The 23,044-nt window shown below is 43.0% G+C and overlaps 1 protein-coding gene across 1 annotated transcript; it reads right to left on the bottom strand.

Moving 5' to 3' along the window:
- Positions 1-28: 28 nt before the first annotated feature.
- LOC123512561 (cullin-1-like) lies at positions 29-22,317 on the bottom strand. Its single transcript, XM_045268989.1, is given in 19 exon segments — positions 29-2,752; positions 3,897-4,067; positions 4,413-4,595; positions 6,098-6,182; positions 7,296-7,414; positions 8,052-8,201; positions 9,650-9,832; positions 10,372-10,635; positions 11,915-12,014; positions 12,684-12,794; positions 12,796-12,875; positions 13,898-14,052; positions 18,353-18,452; positions 18,612-18,752; positions 19,187-19,264; positions 19,509-19,661; positions 19,923-19,997; positions 22,164-22,271; positions 22,273-22,317. Coding segments are annotated over 19 exon segments (2,382 nt in total). The 3' UTR covers positions 29-2,671.
- Between the last annotated feature and the right edge of the window lie 727 nt (positions 22,318-23,044).

Raw genomic sequence — 23,044 nt, 5'->3', positions numbered from 1 at the left:
CCTCATGAAGTAATTGACACAGTAGTGGTTTAACATCAAATAATTTATTCTATCCCATAAGCCAACAGAAAATGGTACTCTTAAAACAGTTGATACAATAGCGTAAGGATTTACATAAAAACTCTACAGTATGTACACAATGCTGCTGCTCCCTGCCCCTCCCTGGCTGCTGCCGCCGCTGCAGCCGCCCAGCAAGCGTGTTGGCGGCAGCGCGCGGGTCCTAAAACCAGAGCCGCCCTGCCCAGCACTCCTCGGTGACACAAGAAAGCAGCGTCAACACAAGACAAGTAGTGTGGTGAGCACTGACATGGCCAGCCAAGGTGTTCATGTATGTACACTTTGATCCATAATCAAATCTCACTCTTGGTTAACAGCAGAACAGGAAATGTTTGTTTGACAGTTGTTGGCTTGAATAGCAAGGTAGTGATGATATGAGGGACAGCCACACACTGGATCATCACCATTATATTCCTTGGGATTATTATACACTGATAAAAGCTCCATACCTTCTCAAACACAATGTTCAATGAGCTCAAACATGGATATGACTGACTACATCACAAACCTAGCATGGTGGTGGTGTGGCATGGTGTGGTGGTGAAGGTGATGAGCATGATCAAGAAGCAGTCCTGCCACCGGTGTGCTAGTGATGCATCACAACACCAAGTCGGCAAGAAACTAGTGGTGGTGATGGTAACTTTATTGACACTATTGAGTGGAGCCTCTGCTTGGCATAGGCTCTGGAACATAATGGTAAGCCGGTTTGTTGGACACGAGATATCAAACAGGTACTTCAGTCAGCAGTCCGGTGACACCACTGTAGTAGTGCAAGTGTAGGCGGATCACTCACTCACTCACTCACTCACTCACCCACCCACTCAGTCAGTCACTCACCCACTCAGTCAGTCAGTCAGTGAGTGGTACATGCGTTGTATCTTGGGGAAAATACTGGCTAGCTTAAGGCAGACGTCTTGACGCTGATGCCGTAAACTTACAAAGAAATAAAACAGGAGTCAATTTGAAGGTGGAACTTAGATATTTTAATATTTAACAACAGTAGACTGGATAATAGTAACTGGGTAATGGTAACCTTACTTATTTGATGCACCTGACACTGGCTTTTGCTCATGATAATTTTGAAAGTTTTCCCTGCAATAGTGGACACTCAGAATGTAAATCATGAATGAACAAGTTAAACATCTTCAAAAAATAGGGATTAATACCATGCACATTTGATATACACGACCAAATAAATTGTTGTAGACTATAAAAACCTGTCACTGAAATATTTACACCTGTCTTAAGGCCTGGCGTGACCAACGGAAGAGAGAGACACAACACCGCCACTCCTACACCGCCGGCAACCCAACACACCAACAAAAGCAACTCAACCTAACTCAACCCCTGCAAATTAAAACAATTGACAATCTTCCCTTTGGACTACTGGCAGACCTGGCCCACCTTAATATTCAGATCACAGCACGAGCATTTATACACTAATGTGTGTATGCAATGGGCTACAGCACACAAATATGGAACTGCACGCTACTACCACCCTTCACAATCATCCACGCTGTGTTGCTGCAAAAATATCAACACCTACTCTGCTGTGGGAGTCTTGGCCGGCCTCCCCCCCACCCTCATCCTCCACCCTCCAGCCCCTCGGCACACAGACACACATACAGACAGACAGACAGACAGACGCCAACCTTCAAATGCCGTTCAAGTGGATCTGTGTACTTCCCAAGCCGGGAATGAAAGACTTGATTCTTATAAAATGCTTTGATGTTAAGGAACAGGATAAAGCCTCTTACAACCAGACAGACACTGGAATAGTACATGAGGAGAATTGAAAATAATAAAAAAAAGAACTATTTCATGTGGGGGAGGGAGACACAAATGTGATAACAATATAACTCTGATTTGCACACTACCTGAATGAGACTCTTGCTTCACACTCGCTTTCCTATCAACAACACGTGAGACAGACGGAGAGACAGACAGAGAGAGAGAGAGAGAGAGAGAGAGAGAGAGAGAGAGAGAGAGAGAGAGAGAGAGAGAGAGAGAGAGAGAGAACCCAAGAACCGCTCCCTGCCATGCCTGCCGCCGCTGCACAAACAAGCACTCAGCAAGCCGGCAAAGGTGGAGAAAGATGAGAACGCAGCGGTAATATATCGACAAGCAAGCCTCGACTTGGCTCAGCTCAGCCTGCTGGAACAAACACACCTTCATGGGGGAAAACATTATCATCATCCAATTCCAGGTGTGAAAAAAAGAGAAAAAAAAACAAGAGTACAGTTTGCAGGGGAATAAAAAGTGTCCACCACTTCATAATATTACAAGTGGACGCTTCTCCCCGGCACATTTTTTTTTCATTTTGTATTTTTTTAAGTGTGAGTGAGCAGTTACAAGCATCTTAGGAGCAGTGGACTTGCCTGAAACGTGCTGCCTCAAAGCAAGAACAGTTACCCTTTATACTCCTTGTTCCTACCCTCCCATCCCGTCCCGCCCCAGACCCTCCCACAGCCCACAGCCCAAAGACAACCCTGGTGATGGCAAGGCCTGCAGTAATACATCACCACACGCACAGTCCCACTCCCAGACAACACTGTGCTTCCGGCCTGGCCACTCCTTGTTTTCCTCTTTTCCCTACTTACACTATCTACCTTATTTATGCAAGGTAACTGTACGTGTCCTTCTGCCCATCTATTCTTTCTAGATATTCCTTCTCGATCAGAATGTCAATGCATCTCTGGAAGGAAAGAAAATTTGGGGTTACTGTCGGGTTTGTGGTGTGTACCTGTGCATTGTTTTGGGTGTTTTGTGAGAATTACTAGGTTATTTGGGGTGTTAAGGCATGGTTTAGGTGTTTTGAGGGGATTCAGGTGTGCTTCTGTGTGTTTGGAAGTGTTTTGTGAGGCATTATGGGGTGTTTTGGAAATCTTTTGGGTGTTTTAGGTGTTCTGTGGGGATTAAGTTATTTTTGTGTGTGGAGGTATTTTCTGGGGCATTATGGGGTGTTTTTGTGTGTTTTGGGGGTGTTTTGGGTATTTTAGGGTGTTCTGTGGGGATTAAGTGTTATTTTGGGTGTTTGGCAGTGTTTTGTGGGTGATTATGGGGTGTTTTTGGGTGTTTGGGGGTGTTTTGTGGGAATTAAAGGGTGTTCTGGATGTTTTAGGGTGTTCTGTGGGGATTAAGTGTTATTTTGGGTGTTTTGTGGTATTTTGTGAGACATTAAAGCATGTTTTGTGTTTGGAGGTGTTTTGTGAGGCATTATGGGATGTTTGTGTGTGTTTGGAGGTATTTAGAGGGCATTATGGGGTGTTTTTGTGTGTTTTGCAGTGTTTTGTGGGGCATTATGGGATGTTTTTGTGTGTTTGGAGGTATTTTGTGGACATTATGGGGTGTTTTTGTGTGTTTGCAGTATTTTGTGGGGCATAATGGGGTGTTTTTGTGTGTTTGAAGGTATTTTGTGGACATTATGGGAGTTTTGTGTTGTATGGTTTGTTTCTGCAGTAACACACCTATGAAAAGAAATAAAAGAAAAGAAACTAACAGAACAAAACACACTAAATAAACAAGAACCACACAGACACCACAAACAAACACACACACAAACACACCACCTGACTGGCCTTAACAGTGGATACCCTGCCTTAAGAAAATCAATGAAGCAAATAAGTAAAATAAATAAATAAATAAAAAGAAACGAATGCAAAAAAACAAGAGCCACATAAAAACACCACAAATAAACAGACAAACACACAAACACATGCATGACTGACCTTGAGCAAAAGAAAATCAATTAAAAGAAAAAAAGAAAAAGACAAGGAAAAACTAACAACACAAAAGATATATAAGAACACACACACACACACACACACACACACACACACCTTAATAGTGGGTACTCTGGGTTTGAATCTTGGAGTGAGTTGATTGAGTACTTCCATGAGGAGTTGCTGGTGTTTGCACACTTTCCTCATCTTCATTATCCGCACAATGGCCGCCTGGATCAGCAGCTTCCGGTCCTCCTCAATGTGTTTGTGGGTCAACTCCTGCTCAATCTGTCACCAGGAAAGACAAGTGTGGTGAGTGTGTGGGGAGAGTGTGGTGTTGTGTGGTGAAGTGGATAGACAAGTGTGGTGAGAGTGTGGTGAAGTGGAAAGGTGAGAGTGGTGTTGTGTGGTGAAGTGGATAGACAAGTGTGGTGAGTGTGGTGAACTGGAAAGACAAGTGTGGCAATTGTGGTGTGGTGAACTGTTTTGTGGTATTGTGGTACAACTAAATGTCTTGAGCTTTGTGTACTTAGTTATGAAGAGAGAGAGAGAGAGAGAGAGAGAGAGAGAGAGAGAGAGAGAGAGAGAGAGAGAGAGAGAGAGAGAGAGAGAGAGAACAACAACAACAACAACCTTCATTTCTGTCTTCATTGGCACGTTGATGTTGACTCTGAGTTTCTTGTTCTTGTAGCCAAGGAAAAGGTTCACCCTGGAGTCGAGGGAGACGTCCTCATCGTCCTCCGAGATGAGCAGCTTGCACTTCAGCAGGATTTGCACCACTTGCAGGAGAATGTCTTGGGAAATGCCCGTCATCTCCTGAAACACACACAGATATGAAACACAAAGGGAAATTCAATATGAAGGGGAAGGAAATGCAAAGGGAAACTAATCTATCTACCTCATCATTAGTTTTTTTTTTATTTTACAACTTTAGGAAATGCCCGTTATCTCCTGAAACACAAAGGGAAACCAAATACAAAGGGAAATTAATCTACGCTCACTCACATTACATTATTTTCACTGATTTATCCTTTTTTTTCCTTTTTTTTTTAACTTCCTGTTTCCGTATTGAATTAAGGTTAAGATGGCACAAATATATCTTAGAAAGTTAATCTGTGCACCTCGCCAACACTACATTACTTTCATTTATTTATCTATTTGTTTCACTTCCTGTTTTCCTGTTGGTGCAAATATATCAGAGAAAGTTAATCTGTGTACCACAAACACCACTCCAACACAGTAGTGGGTTGGACACTCATTAGCCTCACCTGTGATGGTGGGGTGCCTTACACTAACAACAGGTAACAACAGGTGAGCCACACACACACACACACACACACACACACACACACACACACACACACACACACACACACACACACACACACACACACACACACACACACACACACCTAGAGTAGAATATACAGCAGTTCTGTGGTCACCATACAGGCAGAAAGACATCAAGAAACTAGAAAGAATCCAAAGGACCGCTACAAAGATGGTGCCAGAAAGAAAGGATTTTCTCTATGAAGAATGACTGAAGGAAATGGAACTGCCAACTTTGAAGGATAAACGGGAAAGAGAAGCCCTACTAACTTTGTATAAGTTAGTAAACTGTATGGAAAAGATAGATAGACAAGACCTGGTAACATTGACAGAGGTTGGAGATAGAAGAACAAGAGGACACTCCAAGATCATAAAAAGTCTGTGTGAGGAACATTTAAAAGTATAGTTTTCCATGCAGGACGGTGGACATCTGGAAAGGCTTGAGTGAAGAGATTGTAGCAGCAGAAAGTGTGCACAAATTTAAGGAAAAGTTGAATAAATGTAGATATGGAGACAGGTCACTATGAGCCCCACTCCAACCCTGCAATATACAACTCGGTAAACACACACACACACACACACACACACACACACACACACACACACACACACACACACACACACACACACACGGTAACTCAGTGGTTACAGCGCTGGCTTCACAAGCCAGAGGACCGGGGTTCGATTCCCCGGCCGGGTGGAGATATTTGGGTGTGTCTCCTTTCACGTGTAGGTGCTGTTCACCTAGCAGTGAGTAGGTACGGGATGTAAATCGAGGAGTTGTGACCTTGTTGTCCCGGTGTGTGGTGTGTGCCTGGTCTCAGGCCTATCCGAAGATTGGAAATAATGAGCTCTGAGCTCGTTCAGAGGGTAACGTCTGGCTGTCTCGTCAGAGACTGCAGCAGACCAAACAGTGAAACACACACACACACACACACACACACACACACACACACACACACACACACACACACACACACACTACTGACCTGCAGATGGCTAACACTCCAAGACACAGCAGTATTGAACTGCAGCAGCACAGCCATTTGGAAGGTAGAGGCTTGAAGCGTATACCTGCCACAACAACAACAACAATAACAGTCAGTGCTGCACCATTCACCCATATGTCTCTGGTGAATAAGATCTAAATATTGCAGTACATTCATTATCTTCACTTCTTATTTCACTGCTAACATTATATTTTCTACTTAAGCCTTGCTGTTGTGTGTATTTGTCTTATTTGTGACTGTTTAGAATGTTATCAGGATATTTTTCACTCCTACCTTTTAAAATTACCAATACTTGCCTAAATATCTAGAAAAATAGTTATGTTTATTTTTTTATTCTGACTTATCTCCAAAAAAAAACATGTTATACTTTCATTTCTTATCATAATTTAGCTTCTTTGCATCAGAATTTGAAGTGAATTAACAAATACTCAATTAAGAAAACAAACTCACTCACTCTTGTAAATGAAAGACCAACAGCAAAGAGTCACATTTTCCAGACAAGCAATGAGTGGGTTACAATGATGGCACAACAACTTAAACTTACTAATAAAAACACACTCACCTACTCCCTAATTAATGAAAGACCAACAGCACAGTCACAACAACAACACTTTCCAAGACAAACTGACCTAAGCAACCCAACCCAACCCAACTAACTTAACCCAACCCAACCCAACACAACACAACTAACTTAACCCAACCCAACATAACCTAACCCAACCCAACCCAACCCAACACAATAAACTAAACCCAACCTAACCTAACCTAACCTAACTAACTTAACTCAACCCAACACAACACAACCAAAACAGAAAAAAAGAGAGGGAAAAAAAGAAAAAAGCAGCAGCAACTCTTACCTACTCAACCTAACCTAAAAAAAATAAATAAATAAAATAAATTAATAAATACAAATAAATCAATACATCAACTCAACCCAAAAGAAAAAAAATAAATACAAAAAAATGAAAAGATAAATAAAAACTTAGAATAACCAACTAAACCTAAAAAAAAGAAAAAAATAAATAAATAAGAAACAAAATAAATAAATAAAAATTCAGATAAGCCAAACTAACCCAACCTTAACTAAACCTAACCTGAGCAAATCAAATCATGCCAAGCCAGTGCCAGTCCAGTCCAGCCACACCTTCACCCCTTCCACAGGCTGTCCCGAGCTCACCTGTTTTTGAAGCAATTGGTGACTATTTCCCCCTTGGACAAGTGGAAGAGCCAGTTGAGCTTGCGACCGCTGTGCTGCCCGGAGTAGAACGAGGTGAAGCGCGACACACTCCGCTCCAGCTGACAAAACAACAATACCACCGTTACAACAAGGAAACCCACAAGGGAACTGGCAGCTAAGTGGGCCTAAAAATAGTAACAAATACCCTTTAAAACCCTCTTTATAATAACAAACACCTTTTAAAACCCTCTATATAACAAAAAACACCCTTTAAAAACCTCTACATAATGAAAAATACCCTTAAAAGTCTTTAAATAATAAAAAAAACAGCCTTAAGAACCTCTACATAATGTAAAACACACTTAAAAACCCCAATACTGTGAAAATCCAATCACTAGAAGAATAATAACCCCCCCTTGAAAACCTCTAAATAAAAAAAAAAAAAAAAAAAAAAAAAAAACTTAAAACTTCTATTTAACAAAAAAATATTCTTGACCTGTAAAAGTTTTAAAACACCCTTAAAAAACACCCTTCAAATCCTCTATATAACAACAAACACCCTTCAAACCCCTTATATAACAACAAACACCCTTTAAAACCCTCTACATAACATAAATCACCCTTAAAAGATCACTAAAAAGCTTTGGTGACTGGTGAAGGGACAATGGAAATTATTCAAAACACAGCCCTTCTTCTGACTGACAAATAGTGAAGGAGCAACACAGAGGTTACTCAAAACACAGCACTTGCTCTGACCTCGTGTGGGAGAGTGAAGGTCTGGGACTGCTGGAAGGGCCATGACCCTGAAGAGAGGACCTGAATGGCAAAGTCCAGGTCCAGTGGTTCATTACCGGTGGCCAGGTGCTTCTTGAACTGGTCGTTAAGGTCTTTTGATACGCCAATGTCCTGGAATAAAGGTGGGTAAGGTCAGCTGTGGTGGTGAAAGGTAAAAATATGAATAAATAAATAAATAAATAAAAAATAAGTAAGAAAGGAAGATGGAAAAGCAAAGACTACAAAATCAAACAATAAAAATCAAGAGAAGAAGAACGTTGAATAAACAGAGGAATAAGAATAAAGAGGAAAAAAAGATCTTGAGTTAGTTGGGTGTGTGTGTGTGTGATGGAAAGGTTGGTTGAGTGTTGTGGAATGTGAGAAGTGGTGTGTGTGTGATGGGAAGGTTGACTGAGTGTGTAGTGGTGAGGTATGAAGTGGTGTGTCTTTGATGGGAAGCTTGGTTGAAGGTGTAGTGGGAAGTGGTGTGTGTATTGTGAGGTGGGAGGTGAGAGGTGAGGTGGTGTGGTGTGGTGTGGTGTGTGTGTAATTCACTGTTTGATCTGCTGCAGTCTCTGACGAGACAGCCAGACGTTACTCTACGGAACGAGCTCAGAGCTCATTATTTCCTATCTTGGGATAGGTCTGAGACCAGGCACACACCACACACCGGGACAACAAGGTCACAACTCCTCGATTTACATCCCGTACCTACACACTGCTAGGTGAACACCACCTACACGTCAAAGGAGACACACCCAAATATCTCCACCCGACCGGGGAATCGAACCCCGGTCATCTGGCTTGTGAAGCCAGCGCTCTAACCACTGAGCTACGTGATGGGAAGGTTGGTTGAGTGTGTAGTGGAAAGTGGAAAGTCATTATATTGTACCTGAAACATCCACAGTACTTTTGAGGTGTACTTGAGGCCACAAACATCAAACACAAGTAGGTAAGTGAAGCTGCAAGAATCCCTGCATAAATGTTACTCAAGACCCTTTTCTATTCCTACCTAGAACACCCGCTGTAGTTTTGAAGTGTTCTCAAAGCCACACAGAGCAAACAAACTCTAAGAACACAAGGAAGTCTGTTTAAATGTTACTTGATACACTCTCCTATACCAATCAGTACCTGGAACATTCACTGCAGTTTGGAGGTGTACTCAAAGCCACACAGACCAAACAAACCCTAAGAACACAAGTAAGTCCCTGTATAAATGTTACTCGAGGACCTTTCCTATTCGTACCTGGAACAAGTAAGCCTCTGTTCAAATGTTACTAGAGAACCTTTCCTATTTGTACCTGGAACATCTGCTGGAGTTTGGAGTGTACCCAAAGCCACACAGAGCAAAATTATCCCTAAAAACACAAGTCAGTCCCTGTTTAAATGTTACTCAAGGACCTTTCCTATTCATATCTGGAACAAGTAAGTCTCTGTTCAAATGTTACACCTTTCCTATTCATACCTGGAACATCCACTGCAGTTTAGAGGTGCACTCAAAGCCACACAGCAAAATAAACCCCAAAAACACTAGTCAGTCCATGTTTAAATGTTACTAAAGACCTTTTTTCTATTCGTACCTGGAACATCCGCTGCAGTTTGGAGGTGTACTCGAAGCCACACGCCTGCTTGAGCTTGGAGATCATGGAGGCCTCGGCGTCATCGCTGGCCGACATGTGCTGCACCAGACGCTTGGCCAACATCTTGCTGTAGAACTTCTGAAACACATCCTTGTCCTCGATGTACTTGAAGACAATCATCACCTGGACGGGAATGCATTAATCAGTACAGGTTGAGAGACTTGTTACAGGATACAGCAGTTATAAATGGCTCACAGGATACAGGAGAGCTAAAAATGACAAGAAAATTATGTTAGCAGACTACAGAAGACTTAGAATTCGCTGTTTCATTTGTTTTATCACTTGTTGAGCAATGAATTAGTGAAGTAAAGAATACAGGATACAGGAAAGCTAAAAATGACATGGAAATTATGTTAGCAGGCTACAGAAAGTTAGAATAGACTTTTATTTGCTCTGTCACCTGGACGGGAATGCATCAGTGCAGGTAAAGGGAAATTTGTTACAAGGAAAGTTAAAAATGACAAGGGAATTATGTTACAGGGTGCAGAAAAGTTAGAACTGATTGGCTGAGTGTGTTCTCCAGCTCTGCCTCCTCTGGGTTAGGTAAGGTAAGGTAAGGTAAGGCAAATTAAAGTAAGGTAAGGTTAAGTTCAGTTAAGTTATGGTAAGGTTAGGTAAGGTAAGATAAGGTAAGGTTAGGTTATGCTAGCTACCCCACACACCTGGTTCAAAGTGTCCTCCAGCTCAGCCTCCTCCGGGTTCTTTGACGACTTCTTAAGCAGTAGATCACAGTACTTGGCGAGGAGTTCTGGTGACTTGGAGGATGAGTTGGGGTGCTTGGTGACGCTGTTGTTATTGATGAAGCGACCGCACGCCTTGTCCAGCGCCGCCACAAAGCCGGTGTCATTGTTGAAGGCCGTCAGCACCAGAGAGTTGTACTTGCGGTGAACCTCCAGGATTGTCTGCACGTAAATCTTGGGATCCTGCTGCAAGAGGGAGGGACAAAGGGACACATTACACACCTGAAGAGAGCAGTATGTCATGTAAGGAAAGGTAACGGAAGAAAATGACAAAAAATTAAGGAAAGGATTGTCTGTAAATTTTAAGATCCTATTTGAGAGTAAGAAGGAAAACAGTAGCCATTAAACACCTGAGAGGAACAGTATGTCATGTGAGGCAAGGGAAAATAAGAAAAAGACCAAAAGAGAAAAGAAATGATTGTCTGCACATAAACCCTAGGATCCTGCTGCAAGGTGGAGGGACAAAATCACATTACACACCTTATGGAGCGCGAAGATAGATAGAAGGTGAAGATAGATAGATAGAAGAGTATTCAGGAATGCGAAGATAGATAGAGCGTGAAGATAGGCAGAAGAGTATTGTGGAAAGCTAAGATGGATAGAACATGAAGATAGATAGAAGAGAAGTATTATGGAATGCAAAGATATAAGAAAAAGACTAAAAAATAAAGGAAAGAATTGTCTACAGGAAAATTTTAAGATCCTGCTGTAGTGTGGAGGGAGAAAGAGACACATTATACATATGAAGAAAAGGATATCATAGGATGTGAAGATAAAAAAAAATAAATAAATAAATAAATAAATAAATAAACAACAATAACAATAACAATAACAATAAATAAATAAATAAAATAAAAAAAAAGGAAATAAAACCACTAAATATCTGAAGGGAAGGTATAAAAGAAAAAGACAAGAGAGAGAGAGAGAGAGAGAGAGAGAGAGAGAGAGAGAGAGAGAGAGAGAGAGAGAGAGAGAGAGAGAGAGAGAGAAAGGAGTAACAAGGAATAAAATGCAATAATGGATTCAAATAAGTCAAAAATTCAACCTTTCCCAAAATTAAGGTTTTATGGCATTCAAGGGAGTGCAGACAAATTAACTAAAGACAGAAATGGCCAGACAGGAATGAAATGAAGACAGAATAGAGCCAGAAAGCAATGAAGTAAAGATAGGATGCAATGAAGACAGAAACAGACAGACAGGAATGAAATAAAGACAGAAATAGACAGACAGGAATGCAATGAAGAGAAACAGACAGGAATGCAATAAAGACATGGACAGACAGGAATGCAATGAAAAGAGAAACAGACAGGAATGCAATAAAGACAAATAGACAGACAGGAATGCAATGAAGAGAGAAACAGACAGACATGAATGGAATGAAGACAGACAGAGACAGGAATGCAATGAAGAGAGAAACAGACAGACAGGAGTGAGATGAGGGGAGAGAGGGCCAGACTTGACTCACATTAATGGCTGAGTCACCGCAGCGGTCGATGGCGGCGAGACCCTGGTTGGTGATGTGCTGCTCCAGGAGTGTCCGCAGCTCACGCAGGCCGTCGGGTATCCTGCCAAGAGTTGCCAACGCTCACACACCACACACACACTAAGGATCATGATTGTTGCTCCACTCAACTGGCAACACGCACACATACACACACCCGGTAGCTCAGTGGCTTCACAAACCAGAGGACCGGGGTTCGATTCCCCGGCCAGGTGGAGATATTTGGGTGTGTCTCCTTTGACGTGTAGCCCCTGTTCACCTAGCAGTGAGTAGGTACGGGATGTAAATCGAGGAGTTGTGACCTTGTTGTCCCGGTGTGTGGTGTGTGCCTGGTCTCAGGCCTATCCCAAGATCGGAAACAATGAGCTCTGAGCTCGTTCCGTAGGGTAACGTCTGGCTGTCTCATCAGAGACTGCAGCAGATCAAACAGTGAATTACACACACACACACACACACACACACACACACACACACACACACACACACACACACGTCTCAAGATCTTATTCTATTTTGGTCATTTGCTTATTCTATTTTGGTCATTTGCTCACTCACTCCCTCCCTCTCTCTCTCTCTCTCTCTCTCTCTCTCTCAAATACACACACACACATAAGACTCAAAGTGATTCATTAATATTAAGTGTTTTGTTCTGCTTACTCACACACACACACACACACACACACACACACACACACACACACACACACACACACACACACACACAGAGACAGACCTGGAGACAAGCTGGTACATCCTGGCCAGGTCTTCATTCTTGTCGTCATTGAGTAAATGTTGGAACTCATTGTGGAAGATCTCCAGGTGCTTCTCAATGAGCACCTTCTCACGCCTTGCCAAGCTTCTCCAGTGTGGTCTCGTGAAGGTACACCTGCACCCGCCGCTGCTCCTCCAGTAAACGTGTCTCGGCCTGCCATGGAGGGGGGGAGGAAATTTGTATTTTAACCCATCTAATATCTATGGGGGAAAGAAAACGGTGATGTGGAGAAAGAGTGATTTGTATTTTAACCTCTTTGGTATCTATGTGGGGGAAAGAAATGGTGATGTGAAGGGCTAGTTTGTATTTTAACCCCTTCAGTATCTATGTGAGGGAAGGAAAAATATGTGAGGGGCTAAGTTTGTATTTTAGCCCCTTCAGTATCTATGTGGAGAAAGGAAACATTGATGTGAAGGGCTAAGATTGTATGTAACCCCTTTTGCATTTATTCCCTCATATTCTTGTGTGTTAAGGATTTCTTGTTAGTTTTGTGAGGGGAAAGGAAACTGTGATGTGAAGGGCCAAGTTTGTATGTAACCCCTGCAGTGTCATGCAGGGAAGGAAACAATGATGTGGTGAGCTAAGTTTGTATTCAACCCCTTCAGTATTTATTTCCTCCTATGCTTGTGTGTTAATTTCTTGTTAGTTTGCTGTAAAGGTGTCAATGTTTTAAGGATTAATTCTACACGTTCTTATTTCATTCACTACCTATTGTCTTTAACTCCTTCAGTAGCATGATGCATTTCCCTATTCATTCTGCTTACTATTGGGTGATTTTATACAGCTTCAGAAACTCATGTGGGGGATTAAAATAGTGAAGACTGTAGCCATTAATCTTCTGACCTCCTAATGTCAATAAAATGGTCTAATCACGCACAAAACTCAAGGTAAAAATGTGTCCCAGTACTGAAGGGGTAAAGAAAACAATAAACACAAGACCACAAACCCTTCACACAACACACACCAATACACACCCACCTCCCTCCCTCCCCCACCCCATCCATATCCCCCTACACACACACTTTACCTTCTTCAAACCCCCCAAAAAACACAAGAAAAACAACAAACACAACAACAGACCCATCACTCAACACACACACACCAGCACACTACACCAACCCCTCCCCCACCCCACACACACTCCCCTCCCTCACCCCTCACCCCTCCCTTATTACCTTCTTCATGTACTCAGTGACAGGATTATTTCTCAGGAACTCGGTGCTTTCCCTGGTGTAGAAGCGCTCCGTGTCCTCCAGGAAGGTGTTCTCAAAGGACTCCCGGTACACAGACAAGTTTTGGCCCCTTGCACTGGGCTCATCCTCGTTCAGACCTGTGGAGAGACACTGTGAGGGGCTGGCTGCTGGGACACTGTGAGGAGCTGTGTGGAAAGAACCTGTGAGGGGGCTGGCTGCTGGGACACTGTGAGGGGCTGGCTGCTGCGACACTGAGGGGCTGGCTGGACTGTGAGGGGCTGGTTGGAGATACTGTGAAAGGCTTATGGAGGGAAACTGTGAGGGGCTGGCTGCTGGGAGACTGTGAAAAGCTGGCTGGACTGTGAGGGGCTAGCTGCTGGGACACTGAGAGGCTGGCTGGACTGTGAGGGGCTGGCTGGTGGAAGACTGTGAGGGGCTATGTGGAGAGAAATTGAGGGGCTGAGTGGAGGGAAACTGTGAGGGGCTGGCTGGCTTCTTATCAATACAGCAAGTTTTGAGTGACCCGGTTCTGGTGAACTGGTGTGTAGTCATCTGGGAGACACACACACACACACACACACACACACACACACACACACACACACACACATGAGAAAGTGGTGAAGGTTATTAAGTCAAATGAGACATTGGTGAGGGAAACTGTAGACAAAAAGAGATGTGTGGTGATATTTGGTGTGGAGGAGGATAAGACACCGAGTAAAATGGAGAGAGAGAAAAACATAAAAAAGGTGATAAATAATATCATTAATGTGGTGCAAGAGGAGGGAAAAGACCTAGTACAAGAAATAGAGGACTTCCATAGAATTGGAAAGTTCACAAGAGAAGGTATGAGGCCAATAAGAATCAAACTTAAGTCACAAAAGGATGTAGATGAATTGGTGGAGAAGTCATGGAGGCTAGCCCAGCAGGAAACAACAAGGAAGATTTGGTTGAGAAGAGATCTCGGTGAAAAGGAAAGAGAAATGTTAAATGAGTTGAGAAAGGAGGCTTTGAAAAAAATGAAGAGAGGACAGAAGAAGAGAAGAAAGAGTTTTTCTGGAGAATCTTGGATATGAGACTGAGGAAGTGGTTCATAACCCAGAAAAGTACAGCAAGAAAGGACTAAAGAAACTTACATATGAGCGAAATGTAATGTATTCCAACATAAATGGAGTGATATCGGGATTTTAGAACTCAACGATTACTTGAGGGACAAGAACCCAGATATTGTGGGTCTTACTGAAACAAAACTGAGAGAGGAGAAGACCTGATGAAGGTTGGAGAAGGGAAATATAACGTTTGGAAAAGAAATAGAGTAGGTAAGATGGGAGGAGGAGTGATGTTGCTGGTTAAAAAAGATATAAAGGTGGATCAAGTGAAAAAGGTATGGGAAAGGCAGAAGTGCTAAAGATCAGAGCAGAAACTAATGAAGGAAAAAGAGGCACTACATAGTGGTGTACGTACCACCTAAGACAAATGCATGGTCAGTACAGGAATATGAAGAAATGATAAGTGATACAGGAACATGTCTGGAAGAAATGTTGGGTGGCTGTGAACGAACTATAATGATGGGAGATTTTAATTGTAAAGAGGTGTGTTGGGAGGACTGGTCAATGGAAGGATCAGAGACAACATGGGGAAATACACTATTGACACTGGCAATGGAAAATGTGTTAACTCAGTGGGTCAAAGAAGATACTAGGTTTGGAGGAGAGGGAGCATCGTCAAGACTGGACTTGGTCTTTAGTACAGAGCCAATGGTCATTGAGGAGATGAGGGTGGAGTGCCCTTTAGCAAAGAGTGATCATGCAGTTTTGGAGTTCAAGGTGATAGACGAAGAGAAATCTAGAAGAAATGAAGAATATAAAGTGGGAAGATGGAATTATGCCAAGACAGATTTTGGAAACCTAAAGAAATTCTTTCAAGAGACAAATTGGATGAAATTCAAGAGTGCTAAGGAGCAAATGAAAAGTGGAAGGAATTTATAAAAATATACAAAGAAGGTGAGAAAAATTTGTACCAATAAGACAACATAGAGAAGTTGGAAAGCAGGACTGGTTTAACGATAGATGTGAAAAGGCTAGAACAAGAAAAGAGGATGCATGGAAGAGGTGGAGAAGGAAAAGACGGATTAAGCAGTGGGAAAGTTACAAAAGAGCAAGAAATGAATATGTGTTGATTAGAAGAGAAGAAAGAAAGAAACAAGAAAAGGATATAATTGATAAATGTAAAGACCAACCAAGGCTTTTTACAGACATGTGAACAACAACATCAAAAATAGAGAAAGTATTGAAAGTTTAGAAGTAAATGGAGTATACAGTGAAGATCCCAGGGAAATGGCAGAGGCTATGAATGGATGCTTTCGGAAGGTATTCACAAAGGAGACTGCTTTTGACAAACCACTGGTAATGGAACAGAAAGGGATTATGAAGGAGTTTCAAGTAACTGTGGAGGAGATCAAGAACATGATGGGGAGTTTAGAAGTGAGAAAAGCTGTGGGACCTGATGGGGTATCAGGATGGATTTTAAGAGAATGCAGGGAGCAATTGGCAGAAAAAGTTTGTGAAGTAATTGATGCCTCATTAAGGGAAGGTGTAGTGCCCCAAGACTGGAAAAGAGCTAACATTGTCCCAATCTATAAATCAGGTAACAAGAGAGACCCATTGAACTATAGACCAGTGTCACTTACAAGTGTGGTAGCTAAGATGTGTGAGAGGGTGGTGAAGACTAGATGGACAGACTTCTTGGAGAAAAATGACATACTTTGTGAGTGTCAATTTGGTTTTAGGAAAGGGCGTTCATGCACGACAAACCTGATATGTTACTATTCGAGGGTGATAGATGTAATACAGGAAAGAGATGGTTGGGCTGATGGAATATATCTGGATTTAAAAAAGGCCTTTGATAAGGTACCACACCAGAGACTGATCTGGAAACTTGAAATGGTAGGAGGAGTGCATGGCAGTTTACTAAAATGGATGGAAGACTTTTGGTAGGAAGAGAAATGAGAACAATAATTAAGGACAGACCATCAGAATGGGGATTGGTGGAGAGTGGAGTTCCACAGGGATCAGTGTTGGCACCAGTAATGTTCGCAGTCTACATAAATGACATGGTGGATGGGGTGTCCAGTTATGTGAGCCTATTTGCAGACGATGCAAAATTGTTAAGAAAAGTGAGATGTGACAAAGATTGCGAACTACTCCAGGAAGACTTGGACAGAATATGGAAATGGAGCTGTACATGGCAAATGGAGTTCAACACGACAAAATGCAAGAAAATAGAGTTTGGCAAGAGTGAAAGAAGAATCAGGAGTATGTACAAGATAGGAAATGAAGACATAAAACCAGTCATGAAGAAAAAGACCTTGGGGTGACAATTACCAATGACCTATCGCCAGAGAGACATATAAACAAAATAATTGGAGAAGTATTGAACTTATTGAGGAACATAAGAGTGGCGTTCAGATATCTAGATGAAGAAATGATGAAGAAAATAATTACTGCAATGATAAGACCGAGGCTTGAATATGCAACAATACAGTGGGCTCGAACTTAAAGAAACACATAAGGAAACTAGAGAAAGTACAGAGGGCTGCAACAAAATGGTGCCTGACTTAAGAGATTTGACTTATGAAGACAGACTGAAAAGAATGCAACTTCCAACCCTGGAAAACAGAAGAGAAAGGGGAGACCTGATAGCAATATACAGAGTGATGATTGGCATGGAAAAATGGATAGGGAAGATCTGTGTATGTGGAATGGAAGAATGTCGAGAGGGCATGGGAAAAACTAAAATGGCCACTTATAGGAGAGATGTGAAAAATATAGCTTCCTCATAGAAGGGTGGAAGCATGGAATAGTTTAGACGTGGAAGTGGTCAACGCAAGGAATATTCATGATTTTAAGAAAAAGCTGGACATTAATAGATATGGAGACGGGACAACACGAGCATAGCTCTTTTCCCGTATGTTACAATTAGGTAAATACATACACACACACACACACACACACACACAAACATTGCTGTCAGCCATGGCACACAACAATAGTAGAAAAAGATGCTGTTTGTTTGGATTACATTATGTGCTGTTTGGATTACCTTATGTAGGGTTAATGTGTTGGACAGATGAAAACACCCCCAAACACACCCCCAGAACCACTCCAAACACACCCCTAAACATCTCCCAAACATACACCTAAACACACCACCCAAACTTCCCTGAAACACTCCCCAAAACACCCCCCCAAACATACCCTTAAACACCACCCAAAACACCCCAAACACAAACACACACAAACTTCCCTGAAATACCCCCAAAATACCCACACACACACAAACTTCCCTGAAACACCCCAAAACACCCCAAAACACCCCAAAACACACCCAAACTTCCCTGAAACAACTCCTAAACACCCCAAACAGCGGAGCACTCACCCAGTTCCACGTAGCAGTTCATGACGCCGGAGACAAGCCTGGTGTTGATGGTCTCTCCGTTCCTCTCCCTCTCAATCAGCTTCAGTACTGCGTTGGTCACCTGAAGGATACAACAACACTCAGGAATGGGCTTAGTGATACACAAACACACACACACACACACACACACTGAGACACATCTTTGCAGCTATACACACACTGATATTTTTGCAGTGACACACACACACACACACACACACACACACACACACACACTTACCTGCTTGTTGAGAGGCTGGAAGAGGTGGTCCCTCCAGGTGACGAGAGCCAGCTGGTAGATCTCGTAAATACCTTTGTGTCCCTCATCACACTCCCGCTTCACCCAGTGTCGGTTCAGGTAGGCACACACCCCGTTCAACACCTGAGGGCACACACACACACACACAGTCAACACAAGTAACACACTGATACATTATGCACACACACACACACACACACATGAACACTGACACACATCTTTGCAGCAACACACACACACACTGTGATACATACTTTTCAGCAACACACACACACACACACACACACACATCTTTGCCGCAACACACACACACAAACACACAGAGGAGACATTCAGGCATTCACACACTCAAACACTCAAACACCACTCAAACAAACACTGAAACACACTCAAACACTCACTCAAAACACTCAGACACATACTCAAACACTCAAATACACTCAGAACACTCACACTCAAACACTCAGTCACTCAAACAAACACTCAAATACACTCAAACACTCACACACACACACACACACACACACACACACACTCAAACACACTGAGACACTGACCTTGCTGGAGAACTGGTACTCTTCCCACTGCCTGGTGTAGAATCTGAGCACCTCTTCATCCATCAGGTCTACACCATCCTGCAAGGCAAAGGAACATCAGGTGAGCTACACACACCACCACCCCTACCCACACCCACACCACACCAGCCAAAGACAAGGTGGCGAGCAAACACAAGGAGGTGGTGTGTGGTGTGGTGTGGTTTGGTTTGGTTAAGTTTAGTGTGGTGTGGTGTGGTGTGGAGGGTGTACAGTGGCAGTGTGGGAGTATGGCAAGACAAAGACAAGGACAAGGACAAGAGTAAGGGTGTGTGGAGTGGCTCACCTTCATCAGCGTGAGAAGGTATGTCTTGAGGAAGTCTTTTAAGCGTTTATACAGTTCCAACCCCACAAACTGTGCTCCGCTGCCCGCCGCTGTGCTCTTCTTGGCCCGCTGTCCACCGCCGCTGCTGCCCGCCTTGGTGGACTGCTGGTGGACCTGTGCACCACCACATGTCACCATTACACACACTCACTACTCATCACAATACACATTCACAAAACCATAAGCCAAGTTAACACACAGGAGCACCAAAGGGAGAGAGAGAGAGAGAGAGAGAGAGAGAGAGAGAGAGAGAGAGAGAGAGAGAGAGAGAGAGAGAGAGAGAGAGAGAGAGAGAGAGAGAGAGAGAGAGAGAGAGAGAGAGAGAGAGAGAGAGAGAGAGAGAGAGAGAGAGAGAGAGGAGGGGGAGCCACGTACCGAGGTGCAGTAGTTGTAGACGTGTGTGTAGAGCTGCATGTAGCGCGGCCGGGACATCTCCTGGCTGTTGTACACCTGTGGAAGCAAGGAGGGTGAGGGCCGGCAGGGGAGCACCCAGCTGCCTTGGGACGGGTAGCCTCCGGTGGGAGGAGTGAGTGGCTGTGAGCTACCTCACAGGACGAGTCAATACTCATTCCATCTCTTAACCACCAAGCAAATATTCAATATAGAGAGAACCCAGGTTAGAGCGAATGGCATCTCGTCAATCTCTTGTGAGTAATATGTAAGCAGCAGTGAATGTGAAAATACAGGGGCACTGTAATACCTCTTTATAAGAGCCTGTGACTTTCCGCGATCGCGGGAAATGGACGGAATTCGCTGAATAGCAAATCTGAAATGAATTTAATAAAATGAAGTGGAATTTCCCCACTTGGTCCCTCAGGTATTGCAAGAAATCTGACAGAACACAAACAAGTGGACACCTATGACCAGCAGTGGCGGCGGCAGCAGCAGCACCAGCAGCAGCATTGCAAGGACAGCAGGCAGGGCTGTGCTGTGCTGTGCTGTAAGCTGTGGCTACGTGCTGCCTCCACCACTGAACAGCCAATCAAATGTCACTATGAACCACAACAACATGTACACTACCAGTGAGAGTTGCACCAATCACCACTCTGCATCCTGTGTCCAGTGTCCTGTGTCCACAGCCACCCCGCCCCCGTGCCCTGCCACCTGTGGCTCACAGGGCTCACCCACCACACCACACACCACCACACACGTGGCCACCCACCAGCCACTACACCTCTGCCCTCCCCTTCCCTGCCCTGCCATACTGTGCTCTGGTTTACTCTACTTAAGTGCTTTAGTGTGCACTGGTCTGCTCTGGTGCACACAACAGAGGTGGTGTGTGGGGTGTGGGGTGTGGGGTGTGCAGAGTGCAGGACTAGCTGGCCACCCACCACAACATTGCTCCCTTCAATACCATCTGAGAGTGTTACTTGTCACTGTTACTGGTGGCTTCTGGCAAGGTAGTGGTGAGGCTCAGTGAAGTGTGTGTAGTGTGCACTGTGCACCCAACACCAACCCCCCCACCACCCACCCATCCACCACCCCCATCACTGAGTGTTGCTCTGTATGTTGTGACAATGTGTTTGTTCACTTGAAGACCCAATACACACACACACACACACACACACACACACACACACACACACCTAACATAAGAAGAATAGCTGAAGGAAATGGGACTGCCAATCTTACAAGATAGAAGATAATGAGGAGACCTAATAACAACATGTAAAATAGTAAATGGCACTGAAAAAATAGACAAGGAAGACCTGGTGCTGGTGACAGAAGCTGGAAGGACAAGAAGAACATGTAAAGAAGATCAGGATGAGGCAATGTGTGAAGGATACTGGAAAACAGTTTACCACATAGAATAGTGGAAAAGTGGAATGCACTGAGTAATGAAGTTGTTACAACACATAGTGTGCATAACTTTGGAGAAAAATTGGGTAAATAGAGACATGGAGACAGGACACTATGAGCCCTGTCTGAACCTTGTACAATACAACTAAGTAAATACAACTAGGTAAACACACACACACACACACACACACACACACACACACACACACACACACACACACACACACACACACACCACAGCACATATGTAATGCTGATCCTCTCCCTTATCTTCAGCAACAATGAAGTCAATAAATGAAAAGAAACAAGACAATATGAAATGACAATATTGATGACACAAAGACACATGGAAGTGAAATAAATAAATGAAAAACCAGTTAAATGGAAAAAAGACACAAGGATGATAATGGTGACTTTCTGATTGATAAGGAAGAAAACAAAAAGACAAGATAAAAGACTGGAAAAATTAATAATAAAGATAATGACTAACACTCTAATAGGCAAGAAGAAAAAAGAAAAAGAAAAAAAAACTGAAAAGAAAAAAAGTCAAACATGAGAAAAGTAAACAAACACACACACAAATACACACACACACACACAGACACAGACACAAAAACAACACGAGTAAAGGAAAAAAGAAGGACAAAAAGAAAACAAAAACAAAATCAAAACATTAAAAAAAAAAAAAAAAAAAAAAAAAAAAAAACCAACATTTATCTCACACACACACACACACACACACACACACACACACACACACACACACACACACACACACACACACACACACAGACGGACAGACAGACGGACACCCACCTGCTCAATGCCTTGCCTCAGGTCGCCCCATATCTGGTCAAGGTCGATCTGCTTGAGTCCGTGTGGATTGCTGCTGGAGCTGTTTGTGTTGCCGCTGGAGCCCCACTGCTGCCCCACCACCCCCACCCCCCACACCGCCACGCTGCCCCGACATCCTTCCTGGAACACACACAAACAAACACACGTTAATCCACCACCAGTGCTTCTTTCCTGTAATACAAACGCACATACACGTTAATACATTTCCTATCTCTGTATTCTGAAGTGCTTTTTGACACACACACACACACACACACACACACACACACACACACACACACACACACACACACACACACACACTGCTGAGACATCCTTCCTGCAACACACACAAACACACACGTTAATATTTTCTACACTTGTAACAGAGCCATCAATTAATTCAAGTGTTGAGGTTAAGATTAATAGAGCACTGATGTTTGCTATTAATCCCGTCAGTACCAGGACATGTTTCCCTATTCATTCTAGTGACTATTTGGTGATTTTACACAGCTTCAGAAACTCATGTGAGGGATTAAAATAGTAAAGACAGGCCATTAATCTTCTAGACACATCCTAATGTCAATAAAATGGTCTAATGGTACACAAATCTCAAGGTAAGAATGTGTCCCAGTACAGAAGGGGTTAAAATAGTGAAGACTGTGGCCATTATTCTTCTGACCTCCATAGATACTTCCTAATGTCAATAAAATGGTTTAGTCATATACAAATCACAAGGTAAGAATGTGTCCCAGTACTAAAGGGGTTAAAATACTGAAGACTATTGCCATTAATCTTCTGACCTCCATAGACACTTCCTAATGTTAATAAAATAGTCTAATGGTACACAAATCTCACGGTAA

The sequence above is a fragment of the Portunus trituberculatus genome, chromosome 34 (genome assembly GCF_017591435.1).
Source record: "Portunus trituberculatus isolate SZX2019 chromosome 34, ASM1759143v1, whole genome shotgun sequence".
NCBI classification, from domain to species: Eukaryota; Metazoa; Arthropoda; class Malacostraca; order Decapoda; family Portunidae; genus Portunus; species Portunus trituberculatus.
The sequence above is the reverse complement of the archived record's forward strand: the minus strand, read 5'-3'. Positions and strand labels throughout refer to the sequence as shown.